Genomic DNA, 17992 nt, shown 5'->3' on the forward strand with positions numbered 1-17992 from the left:
CCACTGCAGAAAAGGCTCCGTTCTCATGTTGCCACCCTCTGGACCTATTGTGGAGGAGGCACACAAACAAAGGCCACAGAAGATGATCTCAGGGTCCTGGTAGGTTGATATGGGGAGAGCCGTTCCTTGAGGTATTGCACTGCTGAACTGTTAAGGCTTTATAGGTTAAATCCAGCACTTTGAATTGGGCCTGGGAACTAGTAACTAGTGCAGTCTATATTATTTCGGATAAACTTTTTGGAAATTAAGCAGTACATAAATTCTGTTTAATAAATAAAATAAATCATTATAATAAAGGAAGCCTTGTTGGGAATTACATCAATGATTGATACTATGCTCTTTATTTTAACTGTAACTAATATTTATAGATATAATGATGATCCAAAATTTTCTGAGATTGTAAAATATTTATTCTGGTACAATCAAACCTAAATGCCTCCATCATTGTACATTTCGGCTTCCAAATGCTGAAAACCCGGAAGTAACTGCTTCGGTTTTCAGAAGCCAAATGTGCTACGCGTCTTCAGTTTTGAGTTTCCCTATTGTATTGAGGCTTCTGCTTTCATTTTTTGGTTTTTGAACGTTTCGGAAGTCGAATGGTCTTCTGGAACAGATTACGTTCAAAAACTGAGGTTCCACTGTACAATGGTTAATGTATATACACTGATTAATAATAATGAACGTGATTCATTAAATAGGCAATCAGTATTTATAATTATTAATGAATTTATAATCATGCAATACTATATACTAAACTGTATTAGAAATCTATTATGGCAATATTCCTTCAATTAAACATGCTATGTTACCTGACAGCATGCAGGGAGTGGGGAGGGGGAAAGGTTTCTACAAGCCAAGGCACCCAAGGCTATGCTTTGCCCAGGGTTACCTCTTTATGCCTTGCCATGTCTTAATTTGCTCACCAAGTTAAACATTCAGTGTTACAAACTTAGATAAAGTTCTCTATTGGATCAAAATTTTGAAGTGTCAGGGAGGATTTAAAATTTACAGTGTGCTGTGCGTTGGAAGGAGAATTACATGAAAATGATGGATCAGTGGTATTTAACACCTGTAAAATTAGCAAAGATGTACAGAACTGCTTCAAATGTTTGTTGGAAATGTAAGGAGAAGGAAGGCATGTTCTACCATATGTGGTGAACGTGCAAGATAACAGGAGCATTCTGGGAAATATTTACAATGAGTTAAAAAAATGTTTAAAATAACATTTGGGGGAAAACCTGAGGCTTTTCTACTAGGTCTTTTAAGTGCAGAGATTCCAAAGGAGCAGAAACGACTATTCATGTACGCGACGACAGCAGTGCGAATATTACCAGCCCAGAGATGGAAAGACGATAAAGTTCCGACCAGAGACAAATGGCTGATGAAGATGATGGACTATGCCGAAATGGCGAAAATGACTGGGAAAATCAGAAACCAGGAAGAGAAGAACTTTAAGAAGAATGGGGAAAATTTACAATGTACAGTGGTACCTCAGGATGCAAACAGGATCCGTTCCGGAGCCCCATTTGCATCCTGAATGGAACGTAAGACGTGACGGTGCGTGCATGGGTCACGTTTTGCCGCTTCCACACATGATGTCATCTTGAGCATCTGCACATGCGGCGAAACCCGGAAGTAACACGCTCCGTTACTTCCGGGTTGCCACGGAGTGCAACCCGAAAGTGCTGAACCCGAAGCACATTCAACCCGAGGTATGACTGTACTTAAGAGAACACTGTAAACAACTAAAAACTTTGGCAGGATTTGCGTAATGCTTGTAATATACGAAGACCTATGGTAAAAATGGATTCTTTGTTAAACAAATAGAGAAAATAAGGGAGACAGTCGGGGGGGAAGAGATTGATAATGGTAACCATGGAAGGGCGGAGGGGAGTCGAAGGATTCAGGGAATCCTAAATGATGATGTTGATGTATAATGTTTGAATTCAAATTGGTTATGTAAAACTCAATAAAAATATTTTTTTAGAAAATTAGTTTTTGAAGTGTCTTCAAATATATGGTAATATGAGGTGTACTGATGACTTTGAAAACATTTTCCTATTCATTTTCTTGAACTGTTCTAAAAGATAAAGGCACTTTCGGAACAGAGCAAAAATGGTCCTATGTGATTGTGCAACAGTTTCCATCAACAAAAGATGGCTCCGCCTGGGGTTTAGTTGTGTGTGTGTCTGCGTGTCAGTCCTTTGTTGTGGCACTTACGTTGCTGAAATGTTCTGGAATACTTTGATCTGGACGAAGGTTGCAAGCTTGCATAGCTTTCCTCATTAAACCTTTACAGTTCTCCAAGAGGGCGCGTCTCCTTTCATCCAGCTCCAAAAGCTGCTGCTGTAATAGACAGAAGGGGGGGGAGGCAGTATTATTATTTTCATGAAAAACTCAGCAAAACGTTGACCAAAGCAAGGCCTTCAGAATTTGGGAGGAAGGGCAGGCTATAAATTCAATAAATAAATAATTACTCTGAAAAACTAAAAATGGAGCCACAAGTAGAAAGGGCCCAGGGAGGACACCAGCCAGGTGCGGAAGGGAGGGCAGCTCCATCCAGCTCATTCCTGTGGAGTCTGCAGCTGCCATCTAGACAGAAGTCTGAGGGAAGAACTGTCTGGCAGGATCTGTCTTCCTGGCTTGCTCCGCCAGAGTCCACTGCTCTGCTCCCAGATCGGCTCTGAGGGAGGAAAGTGTGCCTGGGCAGCCAGAATCAGCACAGAAGAAGAGGACCTTGAAGACCTTGTGCCTGAGTTTGCTCTTTCCCTCCTGCACTTCATTTTTTCTTGTGTGGTGAGCCTTTTCACCCTGAGCAAAGGGACAGTCCTACGACTGATTTTTGTAAGCCATTCTAGGACCCTTTCTGGTTAAAGAGCGGGGCACAAAATGCCTTAAGAAAATACATCATCTGTAGCATTGTAGATAAACCCTTAAATAATTTTTCAACACCTGCAAGTGTTATTCAACCTACAACCTAAAAATAATTGTGTGAATTAGTCCACAAAGCTGTTTCTCACACAAACTTTTTCCACAAGATAAAATCTAGACCCATCTCAATGGAGGAAAACACATCTATTTGGATTTCCAGCGTTTATTTATTTTACGCATACGCACACAGCCCAGGGTGTCCTGGCCTAGGACTTCAGCGGCCGCTACAGTTTCATAGCACACTATCATTGCACAGTGTGTGGTCGCTGGCGAGTTGCACAGGGAGTGAAGTGCCAGGCCAAGGTGAAGAGCAACCTGACTTCTGCCCCAGGCCAAGACAGCAAGCGCTGTGAGGGAGGCTGCCATTGCGGCCTCCTAGGAAGAGAAGTGAGAGGAAGACTAGCCGGGACCCGCCTGCTGACCAGAGAAACAGCAGCTGCAGGCAGCTGCCAAAGCGAATGCCAGACTCCAAGAGCAGCCACCCTGGGATGGCAAAGCAATAGGGAAACCCGTGCTGATCCCCACCCTGGGCTGGGGAAAGACGGCTGTTGTGTGTACTCCAAGAGAGCTGGCCAATTTGCCACAAGTACCATCTGATCTGAATATCCAGGAACTTCAGGCATTGTCACGGAGTTTGCTTGCTTTTCTTCCCCTCCTTTCCTCCCCTGCTATCTCTCGTCTGTGAGAAAGTGAGCCAGTGGGGTGTAGTGGCCAAAGAGTCCATGAAGCTCCCTGGGTGGCCTTGAGCCACTCGCTGTGTCTCAGCCTAACCTCACAGGGCTGTTGCGAGGATAAAATGGAGTAGAAGAAAACAATGGAGGAAAGGTGGGCTATAAATGCCATAGATAAATCAATAAATCTAAAGGCACAGACCAGTCTGATCTATTAATCTCTGTACAGCAACATATTCATCCACAGAAGGCATTTCAGAATCACAGGAGAGAGAAAAATGCCCAAGCTTCAAGGGTTAGGAAGCAGCTCACAGCAAGAGGAGCTGCCATCTTCCCTTTCCCCACTTGCTCCTGCTTTTACCAGAAGCTTGGCTGAGCTGCCAGAACTGTGCCGTGAATAATGGCAGCAGGGCCATCAGCTGGGGGGGGGGCATTCAGGTCACGGAGGAACTGATGAGACACTGCCAGAACTCTGCTAGGCTCCAAACAGTCAAGGACAACATCAAGGTTCAGCCACTTCTCAGAAGTTGTTTCGATTGTAGGGAGTGAATCAAATACGTAACTAAGAACTAGTGCCCGAGTTTGCTTTTTTCCTCTTCCCTCCCAATCATGTTTCCTTTTGTGTCATGACTTTTAGGTTGTTAGCCCAAGGGCAGGGATTGTATAATTATGGATTCCCAAAAGCCCCTCTGGAAGACTTTTTGGACTGAAAAGCAGGTTACAAATCAGGAGTTATTAATACGTTTGTCTCTCCAGATGTCCCATCCTCTCTGCTCACTGGCAACGCTGCCTGGGGCTGATGGGAGCTGGAGTCTAGAGGGTCTCAGGTTAGCTACGTCCGGTATTAATGCTACAAACAAACAATGCATTATGGTAGCTACCAGACTTCAGTATACCATTCTTGTTACAGAGGAAATCAGGAGTCAGTAAGTGCTGTGAGGACACTCTGGCAGGAGTTCTGCCTTGCCCTTCGCACTAGAGATGCTGCTGGCAGGAGCTCAGGCACGTGCAGCCCCCTCCCTGTGAGCTGCTCCTAGTGAAACAGCGGCAGAGAAATTCTCTTATCTGCCAAAAGAACAATTTTCTGAAGGGTAAAACATGCACCATGCTGGACTATCTAAAATAATAATGATAAACTTAGTCTTTAGGATAATTATTCTTTCTGCCTGTTCAGAAAGAGATATTTGGCAGAGTATTGGTATTTCCTCATATGCTTTATTTGACGCCATTAGGAGTAAAAGGATGGGAGTCTACTGAAAAATAGTAGCCAGTGACTAACACTTCCATGCAGAACTGAGCTGAAAAGATTGCCACTCTAACAGTATTCCAAAACTTTTAATTATGAAAAATAACACAGAAGGAAAACATGATTGTTGTGTTCTTAAAATTCATTATAAAATAAATACTGCAATGTATGTTCTGAATAGTACTTGGTGGATTTTTCTCCCCAAATGTGCCACGGTACATGTTCCAAAAAATAAAATAAAAATCAATTAATCCAAACACGACAATTATCAAGTCTCTCTCAAAACAGTTGTCAAACACAGAGGTGGCTGTGCCAATTATCTGACGAGCAGATGGGGCTAAGAATCCTCCCTACTGTTCCATATGGGTCATAAACACATATTTGCCTCTCACATTCATTAAGAAAATTAAATAACCAAAATTGCTTAAGATAAATATTAGAGTTCTTGATCTAAGGTGCTATACTGAACAAGAAAAGCACATGTGTCATTTTTAAATGTTCATGCATGTTAGCAAGGAAAACATTCTAATCTAAGAGATAATGTTTTACTTTTCTTAATGAATCACTGTGCTGACAGAACCCACATATGCAGCATTTGTCTCCCACAGAAAAAGGCTCAATTGGATTTTGCCTGTCTGCCACTACTTGTACAAAGCCTTTTTTAAAGACCATCAGCACAGTTCACTAACAAAAGAAGTTAATTGCTGCTATTAATGGTGCTCTATTTACCTGCATTTGCAGTCCTCAAAACTCAAGGATAGGCTTCCTTTAGCAGGTAAGGGAAACTATCAGGGAAATTGCTCTCCCTATCTGTCAGGGTGTGTAAAAAGGATGTGAAATGCTGGTGCCCCAGGTAAGCATTGTGCCTTTTCATATTATTTTGCACATCTTGATTGAATATACTCATGAACAAGGAAGCTGTCCTGCAGCAAGTAAGACCACTGATCCCTCCTGGCAAAATATTGGGGACACCAATTGGCAAAAGCTCTCCAAGGGTTTCAGAGAGGGACTTTCTCAGTCCTACCTGAAGACACCTTTTGCAGGAAGAGCATGTCCTCTCACAGAGGACAATGGCCCGTCCCCTAAACGGCATTCCATATATAAAAGTAGGTTTTCAAGCTCATTCAACAAGTGTGAGAGTGCAGGTCTTACCTCTGCAGCTCGTAGCTGGACAGCGCAGGCTTTATATTCAGCCTCAAGTCTGCTCTTGTGGAAAGCCGCTTTCATGTTCTGTAGAACCAAATCTGTTTTCTGTTTGTTCAAGGTCACACAACTCTGTGGAAAACAAGTATCATTTAGAAGATTTTGCTAAAAAGAAAAGCATTTATTATTCTTCAATCTGGTGTTTATCCAGATGCAATGCCTCTTCTGTTTGATCAAACACTTGGCAACTGAGAATAAAGTTTGCTTTTCCCAGGTGAGTAAAAATTCATTCCAACCTGCCAGAATGATAGTGCAAAGCACTTTTTATTATTTATTTATGTATTATTAAAATTTATATCCCACCCTTCACCTTGTAATATACTTATGAGTGGGCATTTTTGTAGACTATTTATTCCTTTGGAACATTTGCACTGTCATGCATCAGGCTCATAACAACATTGATGTTAATGGACTCCTCTAGGTGACAAGCAATTGAGAAATAAAATGTTCAATACATCTATCAATTAGGTCTTCGTTTTGGGGAAGGGGGGAGTTCATCATTATTTGAATAAATTCATAAAACGCCAACGTACCAACAGCAGCCTTTGAGAGATGTGTGTTTACCTTTATTAGTTGCATAAATTCTGTAACGAGTTTTACTTTTCCAGTGTTAATTTGTTTTACTGCAATCTTCGCTTGCTCAGACGCTTCTGCCAGGTTGACGCCATCTTGTTCCATTTGTCTCAAACTGCGCAAGGAAGATTTATGGGCAATGCTGTTTGAATTACTACAAAATTCCTAGTTCAACCCTATGAAGGCTAGATTTATGTTCTGACAATGAGGAGGCATGATAACTGCCTTTCAAAGTACAGAAAATCAGACTATCCTGTGCAAGCTGAAGAACTTAAAAGAGTAAAGTCTACAAAGCTTTCACAATAAATAAAAATCTAATTTTCAATAGTGCCTCTAAAACACATCTGCCCTATCTTTCAATTAACAAGCTCTGTCCTGACTGACGTTAACAAGCACAGGGGAAAACAGGGATGCCTGTCATCATTAGTTCAATTCTACAAGCTAAATTCTGTCAACTCTTAACCATTTTTGGGGTCAGGTCTGAAATCCTAGCTGTCATGTTACGCAAGTTGCCCACCAAAGGGATAGCAGGTTCTATGAACACCAAAGGAGTTATTTATACAGCCAAAGTATAGCATTATTTTTTGGGGGGGGGATGCGGGTGGCCCTGTGGGTTAAACCACAGAGCCTAGGACTTGCCAATCAGAAGGTCAGTGGTTCGAATCCCCGTGACGGGGTGAGCTCCCGTTGTTCGGTCCCTGCTCCTGCCAACCTAGCAGTTCGAAAGCACGCCAAAGTGCAAGTAGATCAATAGGTACCGCTCTGGCGGGAAGGTAAACGGCGTTTCCGTGCACTGCTCTGGTTCGCCAGAAGCAGCTTAGTCATGCTGGCCACATGACCCGGAAGCTGTACGCCGGCTCCCTCGGCCAATAAAGCGAGATGAGCGCCGCAACCCCAGAGTCGGCCACGACTGGACCTAATGGTCAGGGGTCCCTTGACCTTTACCTATAGCATTTTTAAATCCTCTTGTCTGGACGCAAAGGCCTGCAAGTGGAATTATGTTTGCAGGCTGCTCTTTTCCATTTCCATTTCCCTACGGCAGGACCTGGAAAGCCGCTCTTGGGGGTTAACGGAACCTCCAGATCAGCACAGAAAACAGTGTCTGGGGCTGCAGGAGGAATTGGTGGAAGCTGAGGGTGAGCCCTTCACAGGAGTCGATGTACCTTCCACTTGCACAAGATCACCTTTGGATCTAAGCCACTGATTTCAATGGGAAAATCTAAGAATATGCTGAACTCTTCCAATTTAAAATTAAATAGATTTGAAAGTGCTTAAATTTAGCTGAATCCTGCCTAAGTATTCTTCTTCCATGTTTTTAAGCACCAATGGGTACTTTGGCAAGTATGTGGACATTAACTTACAGAAAAATCGCCCAACAATTTTTTAAGAGGCACACACAGAACTTCAAATTCTCAGCACATACGTTTCCTTACTTTCCCCACAATTTAATAGAATCATAGAACTGTAGGATTGGAAGTCCAACCCCTGGCAATGCAATATTTATAGAACTTTCATAAGCCAAGTAATTAAATTTTATTGTCCATACTGCCTTCTTTTTTACAGCTGATGTTTGAATTACAAACTGTACAATGCACATGCAAGTATGCGCTTATGCGGTTGCCCCCTGGTAACAGTGTAGCAAAGAGAACAAAGTTTAGGGCAAAGGGAACGGAACTGTCCAAACCCTGCAAGTAAGCAAAGTAAGAAAAACTGAGGGGGACTAAGGACTTAAAGGGCAAAAATATGAATATGAATATAAATAAAATATAAAATGCATAATATAAACAAAATATTATGTAAATTCTAATGACATTTCTATTTGCCTTTTTAAAGTCTTTTAAAAAGGGTGGAAAGATTAATTGGACTTGTAGATCATTAATCCCCTCTTTCCAACTTGATCTCTCATATCCATTTTATCATAGTCAGAAGTTCACAGTACTCAGCAGAAGGATGACAGGTTTTCCTAATCACTTAAATGGTTCCATGATCATCAATGGACTATCAAAGCAGTAACAGTTCTGATCCAGGTTTGGCTCAGTTTTCTGAGTGCTGTTTCTCTACATAATAAATATATAAAATAGCTATACCTGTCACTTTTCATACTAATTTTTGATTCCAATTGCTTTCTTTTGTTTTTTCTATCCAATAGCAACTTTTTCTGTTGTCTGAGGTCATTATCTCTGTGTTCCATACGTTTTTGTTGTTCAGAGAGGGAAGCCATTTTAGAATCCAGCAACTCCAGCTGCCTTGCAATTTCCTAAAGTAAAAAGTGCAGAAGAAAATCCCATTGTATAATGTGTTCATAGTGCACAGGCAACCATTTTAAAAACAGGGAGTATTCCCTGCCCCCCCCCCAAAATGCTAACAGTGTTAATTAAATTAAGAAGGTGCACAGCATTTTAAAGTTCAGGTGCAAATATTCTTGTGATATTTGAAAGTGACTTTCAAATTGTAGCTTTAGTGTTAAATGTGGTGAAAAACAGATATAAAACACCAGCCAAAATTGCTGACCAAAGACTTTACAGGATTAATAAGACCCAACATTTCAAATCATGAACTGCTGTTTTCCTAAACCATCACGATAAATCAGCTTACCTTCTGTTGATTTTCCAACTGCCTTCTTTCGTCTGCATCCACTGTGACAGTAAGGAACTGTGCCGGCTTCAGTGATATATTACTGGTAATGGTCTGATTTGTGTAAAAAGACAATTTTACCATATATCTTTCTTCTGCTGTGTAGATGCTTCTCAGTTTGGTTTCTTTTATGACCTGCACACACAAAATTACCAGACTACAATTATATCAGCTCCAGAGGAATAGCTATTAACATCCCAAATGTTAGTCAATTGCAACAAAAAATTCAAATAATTTGTAGCAAATTTATTACAGCATACATTTTAGTGGATTACAGTCACTCACATCAGATGCATGCAGTGTTATCCTAAATTGGCATGAATACATACACATGGCAGCGGGATAGCGGGAGTGGAGTTGCAGGCAGCAATGTGAGAGGGAAATGCAGAAACTACAGACTGTGATCATTACTTGAGATATGTGGCTGGATGGCAGCCTTACCCTCTCCCCTTGCCCCATGAGTGACCAGGGGCTCCCCAGGGCTCAGGAACCAATGGTGTGGGGCAGCCACATACGGCTCCCAGAAAGAAAGCTTTCTATCTCAGCACATTTTAAGACCTCTTCTGACTGGGAGTGCAAGAAAGGAGGCTCCTTTGTTTCCTCCCTGCAAATTAAGGGCAGCTCACCAGACCTGAACTTTAAAGGGACTGGGGGGGGCGGGGCGACTACTGGCCTTCTAAGACTTTGGGAGCTGAACTTCATGTGAGGTAGAAATGAAGTGATGTCTTAACTGCTGCTGTTTCCACTTTTTTAGCTTGTGTTTTGCGTGTGTACAGGTGGTTTTAAGACGATTGTTTTTAGGATGCTTTATCTGTTTTATATTTTATTGTAAGCCAGTTGAGATCCAATTGATAGGAAAGCAGATTATAAATTTAAGCACAGTATTTATTATTATTTGCATTTGTTAGTTGCTTTATATATTAAAAAGTCTCAAAACAACTTTACAAGAAAAATACATACAGGTAAGTAGAGTTATAAGTCAAGTTTAAAATACATTTAACACAAAATATCAAAATGTTTATCCAACAATACACTAAATAGTCAAAGATGAACAGCACAATAGAGACTGACTTAACCACTAAAAGACTAGATTCCACAAATAGGGGTGGGGTGGAGAGTAAACACCCCTGAAGAACACCCCCGCTACATCTCCCTCCAGGTTGGGTCATGTGAGGAGGGGTGATCTTTGGAACTGGGATCCTGAACCACATAAGGCTTTATAGGTCAAGTCAAACTCTCTGAATTGAGCCCATAAATTAACTGGTATTCAGTTCAGCCAGAATCAGTATATTGTGCTCAGACCTTCTAATCCCAGCTAATAATCTGGCTGGTGACTTCTGCAGAACCATCACCCCAAAAAATCAAGCACCACTTTCTCTCCACTGCTGCTGGGAAACAAAGAACAGATACGACTTTCAGTGTTCGAAGAAACCCAACTCATCTCTGCCAATGGGGCAAAAAGACTGACCACCCATCTTAACACAGAGGGACAGCACATAGGAGAGGTGTAATTTGATTGTATGTGCTTTTCTTAGCTGCTTGTTGCTACTGTGCTTTGCTAATGTGCTTATATAAAGTATGACAAGTTCATGGCCTCCTGATCTGGTGTTGCTTGCTTCTAAGGGAAAGGCGGCAGCATCACACCAAGAGTCTTCCTAAACACTACAGATTTCTATCTCTCTTAGTCAACATGCCTCACCCTTTCAATCATATTTCTGGTTTTCTCTGTGCCGACAGGGACCTCATGAATGCGATATTTATCACACAGGTAATTCATCACAGGGTGGGGAGCATCAAACAACTCTCTCAAGTAAGAGAAAACTCCATACCGGCTGAAGAAGGCAAGAGAGGCAGTTAAATACATTCCCCCCGATTAGTAAGATGAATAATCAATTCTCAGAGCAAGAGTGTTGGAGAAATGAATAAATATGAGCAATCATATTTTAACTGAGGTTAAATATTAAGATTCTGTAACATCAAAAGCCAAATTCTGCAAGCTTACGACAGGCAAAATTGAGCAAATAGTAAATGCTTATTTAATCAGCTAAATTAATTTGATTCAGTATGCTGAGCATCGTGGTGAAAACAGCTAGATCACTGCACAATTGCTTTCACACAATAACTTATACCCATTATTATAATGTAGGGTTTTAAGATAAATAGCTTAAAACTTACAACAGTTCTTCAACTGGTTTCCAAGGTCTGCTTTCAGCATAAGATTCACTTGGTGCGCACACAGCATTCACTCTGAGCCTCTGAACATCACGCACCTAAACAAGATTGCATCAATGCCAAGAGAACACTCTTAGCTGTCTTAAGACAAATGTTTGAACTGAGCTTTTTAACAGTTCTCTTGAGTAGGTAACAATAGTAACATTAGAGAGTATTTCAGAGGATCTTTAATTTAGAACCACCTACAACTCCTTATCTCCTGCCAACCTAGCGGTTTGAAAGCATGTCAAAGTGCAAGTAGATAAATAGGTACCGCTCGGGCGGGAAGGTAAACGGCGTTTCTGTGCGATGCTCTGGTTCGCCAGAAGCGGCTTAGTCATGCTGGCCACATAACCCGGAAGCTGTACGCCGGCTCCCTCGGCCAATAAAGCGAGATGAGCGCCGCAACCCCAGAGTCAGTCACGACTGGACCTAATGGTCAGGGGTCCCTTTACCTTTTACAACTCCTTATCTGAAAGCCATTTCAATCAATTAAGGACAGGGTTAAGAAGTGCCTCACTTTTCTTTTTTGAATTATCTGCACCCTGTTTATTAAGTGAATTTTCCAAAAAGCTTAGCACCCATTAACTTTGTATCAGAAGAATAAAGAAACTGAATCTTCATATAGTCACTGTTATCAGGCAACAGTAGAGCAGGTTTTTCCCTCACTCGCTCAACAAGGTGACTTCTAAAAAACATAACATTTCATGTGCTTCTCTTAGTTGGCGGCTGCACTGGAGAAAAGAAAAATGAGCAGTGCTTCATGCTACCAGTGTGGTGAGAGAGACGCAATCAAGAGCCTACTTATCTGGACTTTGATACCAATCTGTTTTTAATGCAGAAATTGGTCCTTGCCTCTCTTAGAAAGATTTCCATATCTTCTTGGCTTTCAAAGACAAAGGCCCTCAAGTCGTTGGATGAAATGTGATTTTCTACATATTTAGCATGCTTATGATCTTTCATATTGATCTGTGCAGAAAAAAAATACAACAATTAAAACGGTGGCTGAAATTAATAGAAAAAGAACAATAAAATGTGCATGAAGGCAAAGGAGCCAGTAAGATGATACTTGGGTTCTAAATAAATGGCAAGTACATTTCCAAATGTAGTTAAGGACGGATATTTGACTGAGGCTTCAAATCCTGTGCACATATATCTGGGAGCAAGTCCCACTGAATGCAATGAAGCTTACTTCTTTTTTCATCGTTGGTGTAGTGTGTTTTAAATGACTTATAATGAAATTATATATTTCAAGTATGACTTACATTAAATGGGCACCAAGAAATAAAATAAAATGTGCTCTATTCTTTAAAATGGCTCAATACTCATTATGCTGTGGCTAATTATTCTAGAAGTACCTTAATTCATATGTTGGTGGTTACATTGTGGCCCTGTCGTTATCTTCGTGGGAGAGGAGATGCTGCAGTATGGTGCCATCCGGATGCACCCTGGAAACTTAGGAAGTCCCAGGTGATGTGGGAGGAGCCCAAATGAGGACTTCTTCTTGAGGGTAACCTCACTGTCTGTGGGCCGCCTTATGCCTTGTTCCTATGACTGGTGCAAAATGCAGGTGCCAGGGTGCTTAGTGGGACACCCAGCTTTGCATATATTTTAACAGTGTGGAAAGATCTGCACTAGCTGCCTATTAGCTGCAGAGCCAATTTCAAGGTTGATGTTGCTGGTATTGAAAGCCCTGAACAACTTGACACCAGGGCACCTAGCAGACTGCCTCCCCTAGTACAGAGCAGGCTGCTCTTAAAAACTTCCAAGGAGACATGGCTGGTGGTTCCACAACCAGTAGATTGTCACTTGTTGACAATGCAGAAGCAGGGCTTCTTGTGGATAGAAGCCAACCTCCAGAATACCGTTCCTCACACAATCCATGAGGTGGAGACTAGGGCTGGGCGATATATCAATATATTGTCCAAAACAGGTCTGAAGTTCACATCGTGATAACTGTTTCATAATATCTGAGCTGGCAATATATCACAAAATGCATCCCAACAGGACTTTTGGTTTTGGGCTTGGCTACCAAATGATGGCATTCAGGACAATCCAAACCACGACAATGAATCATAGTGAATACAAATAATTTGGGACTGCCAGGCTGCCAGCAGTTCTGCTAGGAGGCAGAAACAGCAGTGGCAGAAACAACTTGCCAGGACTGCAGCAGTAGCGGCGACAACCTGCAAGGCCTGGCAGTGGCGGCACAATCAGTGGTGGCCTGTGAGTCCTCATGGTGGTGACAGGAGGGGGGCAGCAGTAGCAGCATGCAAGGCCTCGTGGCGGTGGAACAAGCAGTGGCGACTGCGAGGCCTTGTGGCGGCGACAGAAGTTGGCGGCCATAGCAATGGCAGCCTGCAAGGCCTTGCAGCAATGGCACAGTGACAGCCTGCAAGACCTCTTGGTGGTCATACATAGTGGTAGCAGCAGCAGCAGCCTGCAAGGACTTATGGCAGCGATGGAAGGCAGCAGCAATAGTGGTGGTGTCCTGCGAGAACTAACAGCAGTGATGGGAGGTGGTGGCAGTAGCAGCCGCAGCCCACAAGGCCTCGTGGCGGCGATGGAAAGTGGCGGCAGTAACGGCACTGGCCTTTGAGGCCAGGATTTGGCAGCAGAAGTAGTAGTGGCCTGCGAGTCCTCAGGGTAGAGGCCTGTGGGGACTTGTAGCAATGACCGGAGGTGACAGCAGCAGTGGCATCCTGTGAGGCCTTGCATCAGCAACGGGAAGTGGCGGCCTATGGCAACAAAAGCAGTGGGGCTTGTGAGGCCTCGCCATGGCGGCCTGGAAGTCCCCCTGGCGGTAGTGGGAGGTGGTGGCAGAAGCTGTGGCAGCCTGCTCAGCGAGGCCTTACAGGTCACCCCTGCTTCCGCCACGGTCTCCTGACACCATGGGAAGGCCTCACAGGCCACCGCTCCTGCCAACGTCACACGACAAGGCTTTGCAGACAGGCGTCGTTTTTGCCACTGCTGCAAGGCCTTGCAGGCCACCACTACTGCTGTCACCACAAGGCCTCACAGGCTGCCGCCAGCACCCACTGTCACGGCAGGGCTTTGCAGGCTGCTTATTGTGCCACTGCTTCTGCCCGCCCCCCAGTTGTTGATTCTGCCACCGCCAGGCTGCTGCTGCTGCTGCTTCTGCCGCCTAGCAGGCCTGCCTGCCGTCTGGGAGTCCCAGATTATTTGTATTCACTATGATGCATCACTGTACTTTGGATTGTCCTGAATGCCACCACTTGGTAGCCAAGCCCAACCCTTAAGCAGTAGCAGTTGCCAGGACTCTGCATAGCCCCTTCCTTATTTCAGATGTTGTGATATATTGACATATCATGATGTTTAACTGGTGATATACTGCAATATTGAAAAACAGTTATCGCCCAGCCCTAGTGGAGACTGTAATAAGTCAGCCTCTTAAAACATGTTCACCAATGTTTTCCTAGATTCTGAAAAACTGTCTTTGTTTTGTACAATGCTAAGCTTTATTTGTGATGCACACTTTTATCAAGTTTTACTGAATGTTACTGATGAATTTTTATTGTTTTTATGAAAACCTCTTAAAATGAAATTTATTGAGCAGCATGCTTTTTAATAAGTAAATTTACTTTTGATGGATGGACAGAGTAATCCTAGGACTCAGCTAGACTGGTAAAGAAAAAGTGTTTTATATGTATTGTATATGCAATATGACAATGTGACACCAGAGGGCGCTGTGGAGTCCCGTCTTTCCCAACCAGATTTCCCTGTATGAGTTTACGGTAGGTTTAAGTAAAACACTTCTTTGACATGTCTAGATCCAGCCACAATCTTACACATATGTATATAGCTTCTATTCTATTAACAATCCCCGCCCTGCCCCCCGCATTTTCATAGTTCTTGTTTTTATCTGTAACCCATCTCAGAAAAAGGTGAGGTATAAATAAATTAGCCCTCCTCCTCCTCCTATCTGCCGGCAGGTCAGATGGTTAGGACTGAGGTCAAGGATCTCTCTATCTGCAGGGGAAGGCTCCACATAGAAGGGCATGTCCCTGCGGTGCTCTTTCCCTGGTGGTAGCCAGCATTATTCTCCAACATGAGTGTTCTGGAGGCCTGCTTTCATTTGCTGGGGTCCTCCTCATTACCAGCCTAAAGCTGGTACAACTAATTTCCCTCTCTCCATTGCAACCAATGGGTCTGGGGAGAGAATGAGAAAATGCAGTAAGTCCGCCCCCCATACTTCCCACCCTGGGGGAGCCAGCCGAAGTTTGGAAGTGGTGTTGTTTGACCTAATAACCACCATGTAACTTCAAAATGAAACTAACTGAAAACGATAAAAATACTGCACTTTGTCAAAAAAGGTTATTCTCAGAAGCAGTTTGAAACAACCCATTCAAAATAAGTGATTAGATCTGGTTATCTGATCCAGAATTAGCTTTAGAAATGAAGGTGCTAAAGGCCCCACAAGCTGTATGATAACTTTCCCATCCTCTTACAAGGCACTGCTTTTCTGGAAGGCTCTTAAACCTCACTGATGGCAAGACTAGGAAAGGGTGAGGCGGGGGGACTTTCTTGGAACAGCCCAGCAAGAGTGGGGACTCAACCTGGACCTTTTAACTTTAATATGCTGGTCATATGTCTTTGTTAGTTCACGGTATGAACTACATACATACATAATTTTCAAAATACAAAGCCTCAAGTTGAACAGAATCCGTTCCAGAAATCTGTTCGACTTCCAAAGTTCCAAAGATTGAATCGGAAGCAGCGGAAGCCCCGTCAGACGTTCAGCTTTCGAAAGAACGTTTGAAAACTGGAACACTCACTTCTGGTTTTCAATCATTTGGGAGCTGGAACATTCGACTCCCAAGGCATTCAGGAGCCAAGGCACGACTGTATTCTGTACTTTCTCAATACATAAAGGTACCTGTATGCCAAGCTCGACTATTCACATTAAAACAATGGATTATAGTTTTATAAGCAGTAGTGGTATTACATTTTAGTGATGACTAAGTCACACAATAGTCAGGCAAATCAGCTTACTGCAAGCATCATGGGATCACAGACTTCTCTTTCGAACCGGTTTCTGTTTTCTCTTAGCCACCTAAGAGCAGTGTGTGTGTCTTGAAATCTCCTTCTGAGCTTCTCTTCCTTCATCTTCATCATATTCTCAAACTGCAGAATGCCATTCATTACTCCTGTAATTTTTAGACAGTTTTAGGAGCCATGTTCACAGGGCTTCATGATCACAACTACAGCCACTATAGAGGGAAGAGCTGTCTTGCACAAAATACCCGTAGCTAGACCCTTGACGCATATCCAACTAACTGCTTCTGCTAGCAGAAGCCCATGCAAGAACTTCCACTAGCGCAATCAGGCTTTCTCAGCTCCCCCTTGCAACCCCACAGAACAGCATGCAGGAGGAGGAGAGGAGAGATCGTTCTGGAGGGCGAGCAGAAATCACAATGCAAAGCTGAATTCCTAGCATAGACTTTCCACTCTTTGCAAGCAGCCCATGGAGAAAGCTATGTGGAATTTTGTTAAAGCATCCAGTCTGAATTCAGCTGCTGAATTCCCTGCCATACTAGAATAAATCCTCGCTGGAAATTTGGGTCAGGATTCAGAGCATTATACAGGAGGTCCACATGTACAGTGGAGCTTCTAAGCCGGCTCCAGACACCTGGCAAACCATTCACCAAAACTGGAAGAATTTCAGGATCAGCATCAACATACAGCTTTAGGAGTTGCCTGGGGGGTGGGGAGTCCTTGGGGGGCAGTATGTTTGAACACACCTAACTAAGGCTAGGATCTAAAGAGCCTATTGAGAACATTTGCTTCCAACCCCTTCTCTGTCATGTTAACAAAGAAAGTCAACGGGAATTGATATCTTCAGGGGATTTGGGTTGGTTGTCAGTTATCAAAGCCAATTTCCTATTGTGAAATTCAGCTTTACCACTTGGCAAAAATAATTACCGTATTTTTTGCACCATAACACTCACTTTTTTCCTCCTAGAAAGTAAGGGGAAATGTCTGTGCGTGTTATGGAGCGAATGCCTACGGATGGCGGGGGGGATCTGCTGCAGTCGTGAGCAGAGAATCCATGGTTCCCCTTCCTTCCCTCCTCCGTGGCTCACTTTGAAACAGCAAAGCGGGAGAAGAGCCGCTGAGTGGGGAGGAGAGAGGAACAGAGAGCCTGCTTGCTTTAAAGGAGCAAAGCGGGAGAGGACAGGAGCCGCTTACACGGGTCACCCCAAATTCACCAGCAGATCACATAGCATGTCCATGGCTACAGCTTGCACCAAAAAAATCACACACCCACTGTTGCCTGGGGCTGCAGTGGTGCAAAAACGTGGTTACAAAGCATGGATCCACATGGATCCTCAGGATTTTTGCATTGGGCTACCCCAAACTCACCGTCAGATCACATGTCTGTGGTCACAGCATGAACCACAAAAATCATACATCCACTGTTTCGTTTAGAATTTTTTTTTCTTGTTTTCCTCCTCTAAAAACTATGTGCGTGTTATGGTCGGGTGCGTGTTATAGAGCGAAA

At 43.1% G+C, this 17992-nt stretch overlaps 1 protein-coding gene across 8 annotated transcripts in view; it reads right to left on the reverse strand.

Annotated features, from left to right (window-relative positions):
* Nucleotides 1–17992, reverse strand: part of SMC5 (structural maintenance of chromosomes 5) — a 68398-nt gene that overhangs the window by 29155 nt on the left and 21251 nt on the right. For all 8 annotated transcript variants that reach the window (XR_008332783.1, XM_053408768.1, XM_053408770.1 and 5 more), the window contains 9 exons: nt 16483–16637; nt 12325–12438; nt 11434–11528; nt 10958–11090; nt 9220–9393; nt 8712–8881; nt 6616–6739; nt 6001–6123; nt 2221–2346 (listed from right to left, as the gene is read on the reverse strand). Coding sequence is in view for 7 of the 8 variants with exons in the window: in XM_053408768.1 (XP_053264743.1) it covers nt 2221–2346; nt 6001–6123; nt 6616–6739; nt 8712–8881; nt 9220–9393; nt 10958–11090; nt 11434–11528; nt 12325–12438; nt 16483–16637 (1214 nt within the window). In the remaining variant the exon portion in view is untranslated. The remainder of the gene's footprint in view (nt 1–2220; nt 2347–6000; nt 6124–6615; nt 6740–8711; nt 8882–9219; nt 9394–10957; nt 11091–11433; nt 11529–12324; nt 12439–16482; nt 16638–17992) is intronic.

This window comes from Podarcis raffonei, chromosome 11 (assembly GCF_027172205.1).
Source record: "Podarcis raffonei isolate rPodRaf1 chromosome 11, rPodRaf1.pri, whole genome shotgun sequence".
NCBI classification, from domain to species: domain Eukaryota; kingdom Metazoa; phylum Chordata; class Lepidosauria; order Squamata; family Lacertidae; genus Podarcis; species Podarcis raffonei.